The 16,900-nt window shown below is 48.7% G+C and overlaps 1 protein-coding gene across 3 annotated transcripts in view; it reads left to right on the top strand.

The window, feature by feature from the left end:
- Positions 1–16,900, top strand: part of LOC128876337 (protein O-mannosyl-transferase TMTC2) — a 158,350-nt gene that overhangs the window by 27,049 nt on the left and 114,401 nt on the right. Inside the window, exon 1 of one of the 3 annotated variants that reach the window (XM_054122605.1) lies at positions 9,047–9,189. The exons of the other annotated variants lie outside the window; for them this stretch is intronic. Within the exon in view, the coding sequence (XP_053978580.1) occupies positions 9,182–9,189 (8 nt within the window). The 5' untranslated portion in view covers positions 9,047–9,181. Of the gene's footprint in view, positions 1–9,046; positions 9,190–16,900 lie in introns of those variants that run through there. 3 annotated transcript variants of the gene reach the window in all.

The raw sequence follows: 16,900 nt of genomic DNA on the forward strand, positions 1-16,900 counted from the left end.
CAGAGAGAGAGAGAGAGAGAGAGAGAGAGAGAGAGAGAGAGAGAGAGAGTTTCCCGTCCTTCTGCAATCGTTGATCCGATGTGTGCCCAACGGACTGCAAGATTAAAGGATGCTTCGCAGGACTCGGCTTACTTTCTCTTTGTCCGGAGCTGCGAGGATCCCGGTCTGAGAAGCGAGGTTTTCGAGATTGCTAATCGTGTTTAAGAATAAACTTCTCTGACATCTTCTCTTCCCGACGACACGACAGCCGAGTGAGAATACATTAGCATGATTACTTTCGCGCACAATGCAGCCAGCTGCGACGTGTACACGATACTCGTCCCATCCCGGCTTCGGAGCGATATATTGCTCCGCTTCCTAAGATCGTTTGTTTTCGGACTGAATTATTCAGTCTCGGTTGACGTACGAAATCTTAACAACCGAATTCTCTCGCGGCCACGCCGCTACTTGTTTCCGCGTTGAAATAAACCCGGCCGCGAGATAGAGTGATTTATGCGTCTCTTCGGCCCGTGTCGCGACCGCTTCGTATTCCGTGGGAACCTTTCGTTCGGCAAAATTTACTTCATTTACGAACGGAGTGAACCCTTGGGAGAGCAAAGTTAACGCGCAAGATTTATTACAATTAATAATCATAACTACAACGCGATGTTATATTTCAATGTTTCGACCTTACCATTCCCGACCTTCCTCGGCAATGCGTGTACTCGATCGTGTATAAAACATAGCTAAGCGGGTAATGGAAACGTGTACTCGTAGCTAACGTCGATAGCGAGTCCCGAGTACTTGAAAATTCTTCAAGTCAACGACGGCTCTCCGAATAAACCCTAGTTTTAAGGGTGCTTTCCGCGATACGTTTGCAATGCCGTTTGACGTTGAGCGAGGACTCGAAAGAAACTGCCAGATCTTCCTTTGTACATACCGTGGATAATACCTTCCCATTAATTCTGCAGGGAAAAATGCATTATACGTTCCCCCAGGTGTACCTCGTTACATCACTTGCAACAGTCTCGCGTTCTTTTCGGAGCGTGCTATGCTAAATATCCTCGAATCTGTGATGTATGTAATAGGAGTTCCCAGTTCATTGGCAATGCAGAGATATCGATGATAAACGGGGCGAACATTAGCGGATTTAGTTGTAAACCCCGAAGCTCGAATATTGCTCGAGTTTTACGCGAAAACGTTCCATTGAATTCGACAACTCGAATGCGTTTATCTTGACAGCTGCGAAGCCATTGCAACATTCTGCCATAAATTCCCATTTTCGACGGTTTCTTGATTAATACGGAGTGACGGACGGTGTCAAAGGTCTTGCGGAACTCACTGAAAGCTATGTCTACACGGTTGTTAATCCATCCACTGTGAAGTTACCGAACAAACTGAGATAAGCGGCCGTAAGATTGCTTTTGACCGTTTGCGTGTTGCGTAAGTAGTCGTGGTTTATCCCGTGGAACAGTTTCAGAAAAGAATCGAATTTGTGTAAAATAGCGTAGTTCCGCATTGCAGTAAACAAGAGTATCCAGCGTGCAATTGAGAAATGCAAGGAACGTAAACCGTGAACTATGCGAACAAACTCGACGAATATTTTGAAATAATGTTGTTTCGCCGAGTGAGCTTTATCGGAGCTCTACGAGCTCTTCCGTTCGTTGGGTTTGAATTTCAAATAACCAAAACAAAGAATATTTCTAAATAATGTTCGGGTACAATAGCTGGGCGAGTTTCTTTTATAATTTCGTCCAGCGCGACTGTTGAAATTTACCACTGCGCGACGACTGCAACAACGAGCCGCGTTATTTCGCCGCCTTTAGCCGCTATAACGATCCGTAGCTTCTTTGCTTTACCCACGGCCGGCGTATCGTGACGCACAACAAAGCTTTTCAGAGGTAGAAGAATATAGGGAGCCGACCACGGGAAAGAGGGCCGGGTTTGGACGCTATTTTGATAAGCCAGGATATCGACCGGCTCCTCTCGCCCGTTTCTCGGCCGCTTTCTTCGTTGTTGTCCACCCAACGAGTCGACCGAAGAGTCGACCGACGCCTGTAGCTCCTTTAACGGAAAAATTTCAAAGACTCGAGAAGCTCTGAATGGTTCTTTGAAGTTGCCATCCAGTTCTCCACGTTCCCGTCCTTGCACCCCCTCTTTCTGCTTCGCTCCTTCCGCCTCTTTCCATCGTAGCTTTGACCATCTGCGACCGTCTGTGCGCGCGCGTTCTCGTTCGTATAGGTGCGCGTGCATGTGTGTACAGCAAAAGTTTCGAAGCTACGAAGCTTTTATTCCGGGGTTCTTCGGACCATTGGGAAGTTGCCGGATAAAGCTCACTAATAAACCCCCGAGTCAAAGCAGCGAAAGTCCTTACCGATGAAACGGAGCGAGCGAAAACCGAAGCAGGAATAGAGAAACAGAAACAGCGCGGAGAGTCGCCGAGAATAACGAGGGAAAATAATAAACGCCTGGACGGTTCGATGCAGTCCGCGGAAATCGATTCTGGTTGCGAACGCGGTCTTTATGGCTGGGTTGTGGACCGAATAGAGAACGCGAATCCGAGAACGCTCGCGATGCGTTGGAAGGGAACAGCCTCGTTAAAGGTGCGTTTACACGCATAGGGCGATTACCAATTAATGACAGAAAATTGATTGAAAGTTAGGTACAAAACAGACTGTTTATCGTCAAACGTTCGATGTGAGTCCGTCGACGTCGTACGTTGTACGTAAACGCGGTTTTAACGCGTGTACGAGCAGGAGCAAGACAAACAAGTACGTTATTGATTAAAACAAGAGGCAGGGGACGCGAAACGGTGGATGCAAGAGGAAGAAGAGGGAGTGGAATGTCGGTCGAAGATGAAAGTAGCGAACTGACGAGGGAGGTAGCAGCTAGAAAGACAGGGAAACGCCTTGTGAGAGAGAGAAAGAGGGAAAATTCGACGTAAAGCGTGCCAACCAACAGCTGAGAATAAATTGGAATGTCGTCGAAGACTCGCGGGGCGAAGGGGCGCGCTTGCGAGGGGAAACGGAGAAAGAAACCCATCGGGGATGATGCCGCGGGGAATTGGTACGAAACGGAACGCGACTCGTTGGCTTTGTCCGTGTTCCGTGTCGCGCGATGCTTCCCGCCGCCACTGTATTTTTCGCCAGCCGAGTGATTTTTCTCGGTCCCGGGGATGAGAAGAAAGATGTCCCCTCGTTCTCCCGCATCTACCCCCAGGGACGTTTAATCGTCCTCGAAGCCGTCGAATTTACAAGCACGAGTGAAAAAAGGGCTCCCGAGAACTGCCGAGTAAGCGTAGTGCACCGACCATCTAAGAGAATCGCGGTTTTAACTTGCCTTCGATTGCTCCTACTCGATCTTGAAACAATTCCGAACTTATAAATTACTGGCTGCGCCCCGCGGTTTCGCCCTATTTTTATTCCATATACACCTCGCGGTTTCACGCGTGTGGAATACTATTCATTTTATGTCGTTCGCGTTCGACTAACTATTCAACCGCGTGTTCCTTCGTGAACCAGTCGGCGATTGTCTTTCATTTTCCGTAACTCGGACATTTCAATCGATATTTCCGATTGTGAGTATCGCGAACATTATCAGTATCTGGAACCTTATTATCATCGAAATAAGATATAGTCTGTGTCCTTCCTCGGGATGCGCCCTATCTCCTTGCCAAATTTTATCGAAATCTGTTTAGCAGTTTAGGCGTGAATGAAGTAACAGACATTCAGAGTTACTTTCGCATTCATAATATTAGTATGGATAGGCTATGATAAATTTAAAATCAAATTTGTCCCGTTATCTAATAGCTAGGCGTGATACCGTATTCCCGTCTTCGACTATCGTCTTCTTAATAGAGCGTAAACGGTTCTTTACGCCTTTAATCCGGCCACGAATAATCTCTGCCGAACGATACACCGCGATCGCGCGAATTACCAACGGCGGTGCATCAAACTTTCATCTCGTCACTGAAACATTTAAATGGGCGAAACGAGCTGCGGGCTACACGCTCGGCTCAAGTCCTGGCTCGTGGTCCGTGGTATCGAGCTCGGCCCCGGTTAATTCTAAATTGGCAGAGAGTTGCGTGAACGTTAATTCCAGGCAGGAGCTTCGAGAATAATGCACGGACCATACCTGCGGGGTATGCAGGTACACCTTTGTGGTCCGAAGACCGGAGGAGCACGGCGGAATGGTAGACACACAATGCCTCTATCGTTGATACGGTTCTGAAACTCCGTTTCAACTTGATTGTCCGTATAATGCTGTGTGTCCAACCCGCTGGCTTTTCGTTGTTCCGCGGCAAGCTTCGTACTTGGTTCGTGCGTCTAGCCGTTGCTCGGTGTCGCTCCGCTTTCTAGTTTATTAAGGCAGGACGGATCGGCCAAACGTGCTCAAGAATTTCTGATTCGAAGCATCGAGAAGCGCGATGGAACGAGGACCGGACGAAACATTCTGCTGCCAGGGAAGCGACCCTGTGAATGTACGTACGATGGAAAAGGAAAATTTGTCCTGTCGACAAGTTTAAGGTTGCTCGAAAATATAATAATCGGTTCGTAATGTTATATCGCTTTCCACGCCACTTGCCTGTGTCTCGAGTACCACGGTACCACTTCCGTTAAGTACGCGAGCTCATCTTCTTGATACGGTATAGGTACAGTCTGATCTTCACAGACGAGTGCTCGGGACGATCTGTTTACCGTAAACTATTAAGTCGGTATGATGGCTTGCGACGCTCCAAGTTGTGAATGTATTATGTTACTCCTGACAAGGCGGTCTTTGACATTTGCCATTAGAAACGGGAGCGTGAACTCGTAAACTCTGTTCCATTTAATATCTGGAGCAGGAATAGAATCGCGCCTGGCAGCGTACGTGACTTTTGTTGTTGTCAATCTATGCTTCCGCATTATCTCATTTACCGAAAATTGAAACAAACATTACATTAATTTAGCGCGAGTAAACCCATTATCGGTTGCGAAGACTACGCTCTTGGCGAAGAGATGGCAAATTTCATTTCGATAATGGACGATTGATATAACGTGTTGTTTACTGAAATTATTATATCTCGTATAGGGTATTTTGGAGTTTTGCCTAAATAACGATGTTACTCGTCTCTCGGTGGCTTGTCCTCGAGCAGGTGTGTCCGGTGTGTCTCGAGGAAGGGAGGGAGAAGCGTTCGTCACTTACGCGAGATAATTACATCGGTGATTAAGGCGCCATTAACGGAGAGCACGCGTTCACGAACCGGTGCGCGGTGGCGAGCAAACGCTCGTTCCAAAGGTAGCTCGAGCTCCCTCGAGCTAGCCGAAATTTTGGCTAACTCGCGGAATTTCAAGTACCCGAGGAGCTCGCGCGAACCTAATTTAGGCGGCAGTCCCCGCGATCCTGTAGTTAAAAAGCAATTCCGACGTCACACTCTCAGCAATCCGCCAAACACTGACGCGGTAGCTTTCATGATAACGGCAGCAAATGGATTCGAGCACGTCGTTGGTATCAGAGCTGGGCAAAATTCTTATCTAAAAAGTTTCTTTTTCTCGTTAATCCGATTGGAAAAATGTTCACTTTATTTATTTTCATTGAACCGTTCGGAATACTTGCTCGATAAAGTTATTTTTGAAAGCAGAAACGTGGCATTGGGATCCTGACGCAGGACTGGTGGTTCGACTCGAGACATATCCTTACGACCCGTGTTTTCCCTTTTCCTCTTTACGTTCGTCCTTCCGCTGGTGTTTCGATCCATCTCGTATTTCGCATCTCTCTAGCTTTTCTTCCGCCACGCGGACAGAGTAGACGGATGGACATCGAGTTCGCTCCGAATCTCGCGGGAGGTTCTGCTTCGAAGACGGTCATGAAATTTGCAAAAGTCTACGGTCGGAAGATAGAGCGCCCCGGCTAATTCGGTTGGTTCGCGCTGAGAAATCGTCTGACGTACGGATTATCGGATTATCGTAGCGGTATAGAATCGTCTAGACGCTTCGTCGATACAGATAGAGTTTCGATTCGAGACCGATTCATTCGCCTACTACCGATAATAATAAAGCCATACCGCTCGCGATGCGAAATTTGTATCTGATAACGATGAATTTTCCTCGTTCCCGATCAAAGTTTCAAGATGAAATAACAATCGCCGAGATTCTTCTCCGCCGCAGCTTCTCTCGGGATACCGTAGGATGAGCGACGTGGATAGACGTCGGGATGGACGGTGTATGTACGGCGAAGTTATTCGAGATCCCACGGGACGTTCTCCCCCAGATGAAATATCAAATTTACAGGAGTCGGGGGCTATAAGCGATATTGAGAAGCCGACGTCAGTGGTGCAGTGCCCTGGAAAGCGATATGAGCCGCGAAACGGGTCAAAAGTTTATGATCGGGTAAATAATTTATATTAAACGGAATTGAAGCGGACGCTCCGCTGGATGGATATCGTTTCCCATTGCGGAAAGATTTATCAGCGCTCGTAATGTCGTTTCGTCTTCCGGCGCTCTGTCCGGAACTGATTTTCGCTTTATTATTTCTTTCATTTTTCCCAACATTTTCGGCCGCATAGACACGTAAGATGGCCAATCGAACGACCGGTTAGTTTATCGGACGTCCCGCGGGCTGGTTTCATCGAACGGAACCTTAAATTTTGAAAACCGACAGGACCGAAACGTGCCGTGGCGCGAGTCACAAGAGCATTCCAACTTCCACAACTGCTGACCATAAAACGGTTGATATATTTTTAAGATAAAATGTTACGAGATCCTTGTCGATAAATATATTTCGCAAAAGGTTCTATGCTTGGATTTAATTCGAGTAAAAATTCTTGTATCGTATTTTATTCTTAATTCGATTTTTGCTTTTTGTTTCAGGTAAGTCGACCACGTACAATTAAGGTCGATTCTTCTATTATCGCGTCGATCCACAAGATCACGAGGTCTCGGGTACGTTACATTTCGTCGACGAACTAATCGGCCTTTGATGAATCGGAAATGTCAGCGAGAATCCACCAAAGATTTTCATTTCGCTCCTCGGTCGATGCCGAAAACAAATAGACGGATTGATATTGAATTTATTTAGGATACCGCGAAACAGCTGGCGGGTGCTGAAATGTCAAATTTATAAAAGATCCCGCTATGGCTAAAATATTCCGTGGCGCGTTCTCGATGTTATTGGCATCGGTGCGAGGAAGAAGTCGGTGGAAATGCAACGTCGAGGAATCGATACAAGAACGAGTAAACTTTAAAATGGAACGCGTTACTCGAGTTCCGTCGCAGAGAACTGCTAAGAAGTTTAAAACATTCCCGACGTTTTGCCGCGTAATCGCCTCTTAATAATCGTTGCACGTCGATATTATCCTCCGCGACGCCGACGCTTCGGTCGACCGTAGAAGATAGTACAGCCTCTTTAAACCTGTTGGACATTGTAATGCATGCGCACAAACGGATCATTTTTCTTGCTGTCCAGACACAATCTGACCGATTAACACGTTGATCGCCACGTCACCCATATATGACAGGGATTTTCACTAAGGAATTAAGAGACTAATGTAAATGTTGGATTACACAGTTGCCAATTGTATCAGAACAAAATTTCAGCTTCGTAAGTATTTCCGCGAGTATGTCTGACACTGAAAGTGTTAAGAAGGATAAAAAAAGAACCAATAAACAGACGAAAGATCGTTATTGAAAATAGGGAAAATATATCGATGACCGATGATTGCAAACGAATCGTTTCGTCTCACTCTTTTCGAAGTGAGAAAGATACCAGACAACCCGATATTACTATTTTTATGTACAGTGTCGCGAGACTCTCTCCATACGGTTCACGGACTTTTAACGCATTCGTCTACACTTGCCGACAAAGTTGCATCACCGCGACCGGGGGAGTACCGAGATCGCAACGAAACGTCGTCGCAGTGTTTTCCTAAAAGGAAGAGTCGAAAGTAGACGCGGAGCTGGAAAAATGGTCGACCGAGGGAAATGCCCCGTGAAGGAAAATATCGGGACGTTTTACGCGTGCTAGCGTCTACATTTCCGCGATCCGTCGCGCACAGTTCCGAATGGATGCAGAGGCAGGTCGTGATATCCGCGCGTAACTCGACCAGTTGCCGGCCTCGTATCTCTGGAGTGCCGAATCTAATTTCGCAAATTAAACGAAACTAAATTTGATCGATAACGAAATATGTGCTACAATGTTTGCCTTTCGTCCGTCCGCGATCCATTGTCCTACAATGACCATCGGCCCAACCTAGCGGAAAAACCTCGTCGAGATCGACGAACTGGCAACAATGGATAGGATGTCTCGCTTTAACAACACATCTATTGTGCCATCGACCAATTTCCTATTATTCGCCGGTCGAAAACAAAAGCCGTCTCTATTACTCCGAGCGTTCATTAAACATTTCCAGCGCATCCCTTCACCCCCTTGGTTTCCAACGGATTCGCAGGGGTCGTTAAATTTGCTCAGCCAATAAATCTCCATCGCGAAAAAAGTTGCCAGGGGAAGGGAGTGGCAGGGACTCTCGACGGGGATAATTTTCGAGCGGCGATAACTTTCTCGTTTGATCGCGAGCCAGAGTTTACTCGTACGTCGAACGACTCTCTTGGACACGCGGCGACCGTTCAAGAGTCGGTCGTATTCGCGTTCGGTCGACCATAAAATTTCAACGAGTCCCTGCGGCGGTTCGTTAATCCAGGGATTCTCAACGAGTGCCATTTGCTTCCTCCCCTACGATGGACCAACCTATTTTTCCTCGAGGTAACGAGTGAAAAATGTAAACGAACGGGAAACCCGTTATTTCCGAACGCACTACGAAAAGAATTATTCGGTGCAACGTTGAAACGAATATAAATCTTGAAAGAAAATAGGATCCGTGATTAAATTTTTCTTGTTCCATATATCGTATATCACAGATATAAATGAAACTCGAAAGAGGCCAAGAGACAACAAAGAGTTGAGTAACGCTGGCTTAATCAGCCTACTTTTTTCCAGGACCATTGCGACCGCGGAGTTGAGCCGCAGCGGAGAGACGAAAAATTTACGTCGCTCGCTTGGAAAATAACTTTTCCGCTCGCGAAACGACCGAAAACAAGTTACCAGCGGCGTTGGGCACGGTTCGAGGGAAATTTTCCTCGCCGATCGCGAGAGGGACCGAAAGTCCATCGGGCAAAACGAATTTTCGTCGCCACGGAAAGTCTGCGCGGCGCGGTTCTCCTGGGCGAATATGGTTAGGTACGTAGGCGAGGGTCGACTGCGCGGGGGCGATGAATGTGCGAGTTTCCAAAGTGAGTTTCCAAGATCTCCGATCCTCCGTCGCTCCCGTCGCTCCGTCCCGTCGAGGGTGCGAAAACGTGTAAGGGTGAAGTGCCGCCTCGAGTGGTCCGATGGCGGAGAAGACGAAGGAGGGGGAGGGAACGATATAGCAGCCGAAACTCCGTATCTCGATTGGACACCTTGGGTAACGCGATGCTCTCCCGTCGGTGAGGGGCCACCTCCGCAAGGTGCTAATGTCTGGCAGCTTAAATCAAGCCCCGTGCACACCCTCTGGACTGCCGGCAGCAGCAACGGTGTCGTTATTCGCCTTGCCTCGCCTCGCCTCGCCACACCACCAGGACCGCCTCCGGCCGTGGGAAAAAGTTTCTCGACGTGGCTGCTGGTGCCCTGGCCCCTGCGCTCTTCGCCGCGGATTTCCATTTTCTCTCTCTCTCTCTCTCCCTCTCTCTCCCTCTTTCACCCTTTCTCTTTCTCGCTTCTCCACTGTTCTTTTAGTAACTTGACGGTATAATTTGAGGGTCGGTGCATAAGAAGAGACGGTAACAGGGATAGGTTTCCGCGGATGGTGAAAGTGCCGCGCGAAGAAACCCTACCTTCGTGGAACGTCGATTAATTCGAACTGCCGTTTTTGTCCGCGAACCCAGCTGCTGGCGTTTAACGCTTCCGCCCACGGGGCCCCGGCAGCTGCATAATTCATTAATCGCCACGTTTCACCAAAACCTCGCGATGTCTCGATGCAGCCGTATCGTTAAACGAACGCCAAGAATCGTAGCAAAATTCAACTCTACGTCGCGTATTTTAAGCTACGATGGTTCGAGCTACGAATCGATCCGTGCTACCAGCCTTAAGAGATTACGAATCGAAACGGAACGGATCGGTCGCGTTCTTTCTCGCTGAGGAGGTGCGTTCATCTCGTCGATGAATGGGCCGTGAGAAGGAACGCGAGGGCGGGCCGTTATCGGTTATCGTTCGATCAATTTTTTATCAATCCTCCGTAGGGACGAAGGTTGATAAGTATAGACGGCGACGGCGAGCTCCGAAGACCATTTACAATTCGAGGGCATTTTTCGACGTAGCTCGACGTCGCGTCAAATGGAATCGAAGCCGCGGCCACGAGTGGCTTCGGATGTATCCATTAATATTACTAAATCGTGCGTTGAATTCGGTCCGTGCCGCGATCCGTGAAGGCTGCCACGTGAAAAATAACGGCGACGAATCCACCCCGAGAAATATGTACGCGTACACCGGAGATATGCACGCCCCGTGCATATATCACCGTCCAAAGCTCGAGCAACTGTTGCTATATTTCGGATACGCTAGAAAATAAACATTCTAATGTTGGATCAATCTTTCCAAGTTTCTACCTATCGTAGCTGTCCAATCGTCGAGCAATTAATGTTAATTTCGAACTTACGATCGTATCGAGCACGACGAACTGGAAACGATTCTTAAATTACGCAGAAATACTAGAGTTTCGTTGAAAGCACCGGATGCTGTATGATTTTTGAGCGGTAGTGTGCGCGATACGTGTATCGAGAGAGAACGAGGGAGAAGCAGCGACGACGATGGTATTCTCTCTTCCTGCAGACTGGCTGCACACCGATGGACTATTTATCTTCGCTTTACGAAGCGCCACGGGAAAAATGGCGAAGCTTTGTAACTGGCAGAAGGATGTTCGCGAATCGGGGCAATTTCGTCGCAGCCGGTCTAACGACAGTCACGTTCCGACGACGAGAAAGACGAGGACCAGGCGGGAGACGTTGCCGGCAAACAAAGTAATCTTGCTTAGATTCGACCGTTTCCGTGCACGATGGAGACGCGAACGCGCCATAACGCCGCTCCGAGATTCCGAGTTACGTCGCTCGATCGTCGTACGATCACCAAAAGAATCGACTCGGTCGGCGACGGGAGTTCCCGAATCGAAATCCCTTGCTATCCGTTCTACTCCCATCATCGAGGACATTTGTAACGGAGCGAGGTGGATGCGCTCGATTTCCCCAGTTTAACCCTCTATCGCGCGAATTTCATCTCGCCCTTGGTAAAAGAACTTATTCGCGTACTCTTGGAAAGAAAGGGGAAATCTGTGGACGCCGTATCTCGCGTTCGCGTCAACCGCCCGCGGCAAACAGGCCGCAAATCCCGGAAATAAATGACCGCGAGGAAAGGGCGTCGTCGATCATAACATTTGTCCCTGTGAAAGGAGAAACGCTTTTCGCGCCATTAGGACCAACAGCAGATGTCCCGGGTAGTCGAGATAAGCGGAACGCCGCGCCGCATAGAAACAGACACCGCCGCGAATATCCAGCGTTTTCAGATGTCTGAAACGGGCCGGGAGCGTATAAATGCATTTTTCTGAATAAGGACACTTCGTAAACGAGCCCGGATGCTTTTCAGCCGGCGCGGCGACGGCTCGCGATATTAAAAGATGTACACCGCGAAGTGTGTCGTTAGCGAGAACGTTGCGCGCCTTGAACAGAATCGCCGCGGATGGAAAAGGAAAGGAGCGAGCAAGAAGGCACAATGGGTAATCGCACAATGGGACTCAATTGGTCGACGACTATAGGATAACTGGTGCGGCGTGCAAGCAGGAAGACCCGGATAAAAAGGACAATGGATGCGCCGGGCGTGGAGAAAAAAGGAAACTAGGCAAAAGAGACAGGAGACGAGTTGGAAATTAACGGAGACGAGTCGTCGAGCGCGAGAGGAGGTACTAGCTTCGGTTTTCATCGCGTGCCCGCGCGTCACTCGTTACGACTCGCTGGCGACTACCGTTGTCGATGACGACTGATTAAAACGAAATCGGACCGCCAATGCGGAATACCAATTATTGAAAGACGACGAGCGTGGATATTGCATTTTTTTTCCGATCGCGAACGTTCGTTTCTGCTCTAATGAGAACCTTGTATTACATCCACTCGCGAACCGGAGTTTCATCAACGTTCGCCTTATAAATTCTCGACGATCCGCCAACGTTTGCCGAGGATAAGGTCGGGAAAGTCTTCGAAAAATATCGGCTACGGTTTTCCTGATTATGCGTGGTAGACCATTTGTACGTATCCCTGATATTCATGGTATCCCCGAAAGTCCTCCTAAAACAAAGTTACGTCAACTCCGAAAGGATTTCAGCGCTTTTTAATAAGTCATCCGAAACACAAATCGTGGCTGTTCGATATCCAACCGTGCAGCACGCGATGACCCGTCGAGGAACGACTTGGCCCGCCCGCGATTGTTCTGGGTTCGAACACTCGATCCTCTTCCGTTGGTTTCTTGCTCGAGCCTTTCCTCTTTCCTTATTCGATTCCCCGCCAAAACTTTTCTGTCGGTGATATATCGCGTTACGAATGGCGTGCCACGGGAACTATATTCCCGAGTAGCTGTTACCCCGTTAGCTTCTTCTACGTGGCCCGCCCACGCGATTTATCTTTCGCGGCACCGTGATCTCTCTTTCCCCGTCTATCTCTCGTCCCGCCTATTCCGGGGCAGCAACCGTCGCGCCAAGAGCGTCGGCGTCGCGGCGATCTCTCCGCGTCGTTGCAACGCTCGCAGACGCAGTCGGTACGCGGCTTCTCGATCTGACCTCGAGGACGATGTTTCTTCCGGGTATATCTTCGCGAGGAATTGCGCGCACGAAACGGCACCGGAAACGGTCCTCTCAATTTACGAGAGGCCATTCGCGCCGGTCGTACGTATCGACGTATCTACTTCAATTTAAGTCGGTACCCACGAATTATTCTCTGCCCGTTGCTACTTTATCGCGGCCAGGCCGTGAATCAACCGCGCTCGCTGAACGAGGACATTAGCGAGATCGTACGTTCCGGGAGATTATCTCGAACAGAGTCGTGATACACTCGGCCCTGGCTCGGATTCCACGCGCAACTCGCTCGGAATCTAATATCTTCGCTCCCGCGTCCCGCCACCGGCAACTTCTTTCCCGTCTTCCGGAGCATTCGTCTTTATTAGCGTGCGCCCTGTTACTCGTTACGTCGTCGGCGTTCTCCAGAAACGCGCTGACGGCAGTTCCGAAATCGTCGCAACTACCCCATTATTATTCGAGACGTTCGGTCCGCTTGATACGCGGTGCCGGTCCGCGTGCTCGAGCCCGTGACGAAGTCACTCGCGTTCCTGGAATCCCAGAGCTTACGTCTGAGCCCTACGAATCTGCTGCTGGATAGCTGGCCGAAGAAAAAGGCTCAAGGGGTTAGTCGTCTTTTTCGGCTACGGAGTAAGCATTCTTCGTGAATGTATTTCAAGTAAACGGTACGAACGACACCCTCCGAGATCTTCACCGCTCGTTTGGCATGTTTTTCTAATACAACAAAATGTAGGACTCTCGGACTGATGGAAGAGATCTGTTCTTTTAAACAGAAGAATTGGTTTAATCTTACTCGTACAAGGGTCGCCGCAATACTGCGTTTTGGGTAGACACGCTGCATCGGCTATCGTTTAACAAAATACGATCTGCGAGTTCGAAAAAAGTTTCTTTTTTTGCATATCGTGAGAACGAATCACGTCGATGATTCTATCAGTCGACGCGTTAATCGAGAACCAATGCAGCCAGAGCGATAGTATGCCCGACTTCTTTCGTATCTATCGTGATGATGTCTGCAACTGGAACCGCATCCACGACGTCACGGTCGATGGAAAAGCTATCAGGTGTCCGAAGCCATTACCGGGTCGACCATTAGTAATGCGATAACTAAAGGAAAGGAGACACGGTAGCTGGTTCCTCGAAGGCTTCGTATCGTTGCTCGTTCGAATCTTGACAAGGTGTTACGCGACTGCAATTGGATATTATAAACCGTAAAGTCATATACATATATTTCGATTAATTCAACTCGGAGTATATCGGAGTAGATCGTATCGATTCGTTGGAATGTTTTATTTCAAATTCGTCAATATTAAAATTTGCAATAAGCGAAAAGCATAGTACGAGCGGAAAAACTTTTATACCGGGAAACAACGATGAATTATAATTATAATTATAAAATATTTTTGCTCCCTTCTATCAAAGAACGTGCACACTTTTGTTAATCGTTGAAAATTTTCGAGAGGGAACAAAATAATTTAAATTAAACTTTGTTCGTTCGAACAGAAATGGACTTTACTCGCGATGTATTTATTCCTTCAACGTGGAATATAATTCCCCTCTGTAATTCGCATCAAAACTTTCATTACGGGCGTAACGAATAAATTTTCGTCTACTTTTTATCCGCTATTGAAAGCGAATTATCCGTGTAAGCATTTTACTCATTCCTGGGGTGTTCTTCTCGCCGAAGAGCGCACGCATCGAACCGATTTTCCACACAGCGTCTGGTCGCGCACAGAACTTTCCACTCGCTAAAAGTGGCTCGTTACACGTATTCAGTCAGATTGTTCGCGACGAAGGTATTTCCACGAGACGTTGAGCGTCCGTAACGATGGAAATGTTCGCAAGAATGGGTGTGCATCGAGCCGTAAGTCGCGGAGCAACGATTACAGTCCGGGCAACATTATTTCTTAGACGTACTCCTGTCGCCGAAGGCAAACGCAAACCGAACGGTTGGGTCTCTCGGCCGATGATAAAAATAGTTGGCCCGTATCCAGCCGCTTTTATTGCTACAATTTTCTTCTTGCCGCGCGGTTGTCCAGTCGCTCGTGCGACGCGTTCGTTTTTCGATAAGTAAATCGAAATCGGCCAGCTATTTTTCTAACAAAAATATTAACGTTGCGTAATTTACGTTAGCCTTTCTTCTGCGTGCAACGTTTACATAGAAATTTTCGGAGCGCGAAAGTTCCGAACGCTACAGACCTGGTGGAATTAAAGCGATACGAGGCGTAAACGTTTTATTTTCCGTTACGGGTCCATTTTGTTTCCCAGGCGTGCCGGGCTATCGATGCAGCAGGCGAAAGCGGTAACTTTTTCTCTGTTTTCATTTTGAATGTACGGGGCAGACAAGGCACGATACGATCGCGGATATACGGCGAGCATTAACGTAATCACGTCCGCGCGCAGTTTTTGCGGTCGTATTCCGCCGCTTTTCCCTCGAATTTCCCCTGCACAGAGGATAGGTATCAGTTCTGCACGTCGAACCGCGGGACGCGCGTTGATAGGGAGCGTTTCGACGAATCGAAGCTGGGCCTCCTCGATTCATTCGATTAAACAACGATCGCGTTCGGCGCCAAGTGTACCCTTTCAGCTATCGTTCACGAAAAGACAATTAATTTGACGCATGGTTTTCATCGATTCCGCCCCGTCGAAAGCGAGTCTATCGTGGAGAACAATGAACATGGTTGGGGCGGAAACGTGCTTCCGTCTTGGAGCAGCGAATCAGCCGATAGAGTACCAGACGCAGCTTCGACGTAGGCTCGATGCGGATATTTCGAATCCTCGAACCGTACTTTAGCGTCCCTTCTAAATTTGCTGGTACCACGGCCACGTCTATCTCTTTCCGTTTCTCTCTCGGTTACGCAGAACCGTGTCATGGAAATGAATTTCGTAGAGCTGCTGGCGTAATTCGTTCGGCTGCTTATATTTGCGGAATTTACTGTCACTCCGTCCGTGCAGAGCGGCCAGTTCACGAAGGGGCTTGTTTGCGACGTCGAGTGCTCCCCGGGATAGTTGAAGAGGTCCATTGTGTTCCTGGTTCCAGTGTTCACTATACCTCCATCCGTTTTCGGGCGATTTCGAAGCACACGCGCGTCCACATGTATAGAGATATATAATATATAGGGAACGTTCCATCGTGAAATCCACTCGACCGAGCTCGTCTTGCGGTTACGCTTCTATCGGAGACACCGAACAACGTTTTGACCCGTTTTCGCGCGGTTCCTTCTCTCGCCGATTGCATTCGGAAAGGAATTCAGGTCACCGGTGCGAGCATCCTTTTTGCATCGACGACGCGTCCAGACGTTCGCGAGAACGAAATCGAATCGCGGTGAGTTTCCTTGCGACGGTTTAATCGTTATCCATTCGCGAGCCAGCTGAACCTTACACCTAAATCGGCACTACGTTAGGCTCGATCGCGCGGAGAAGTGACTCGACGTCGCGCTGCGAAAAGCCGAGACTAGATTATTGGGGCGGAGGAATCGGGGTTTCGTCGAGTGATCGATCGAAATCGGAAAGACTTCGAAGCCCCGCCGCCCCAACTATCACCGCCTCGATAACTTCTCGCGTTCGAAACTTCCAACGATCGATTTATGCGGATTTATACGCGTTCTACGAACAAAATTACACTCTAATTTTCGGCTCCGATCCGCGACGAGCACGACACGGCGTGCATGAAACACTATTCGGAATTCTTATCCCACGCAGAGATTTATGTTACTGCCGATGAGAACGGAAAACACTTTCCCGGCAGTCGTCGCGACTTTTCTTCAGCTTCGAAACGATCGTGCCACCGCGGGATATGGTTATCCCATTCCCGTCATTCCGCTGGTTCCGAAACCTGCACGGATAGGGCGTCGCGGAGCGGGAGGGGGACCTAAATTGAATTCTTCCGTTTCATTTGACGATAAACCGGCGCGAACGGCGCATCGTGTTAAACGAACGCCAACCACCGCGTCGGGGGTGGTCGGCTGGAACTGGGAGCTTTCGTGATTCAGCCTGTAACTCGACGTGCAGCGTGTTATCGGTTCATGCCGCCACCGGATCGTTCGCGCCGTGCAAAATTTCCTGTTGTCCGCGTTCGTC

This window comes from Hylaeus volcanicus, chromosome 5, assembly GCF_026283585.1.
Source record: "Hylaeus volcanicus isolate JK05 chromosome 5, UHH_iyHylVolc1.0_haploid, whole genome shotgun sequence".
In the NCBI taxonomy this organism is placed as follows: Eukaryota; Metazoa; Arthropoda; class Insecta; order Hymenoptera; family Colletidae; genus Hylaeus; species Hylaeus volcanicus.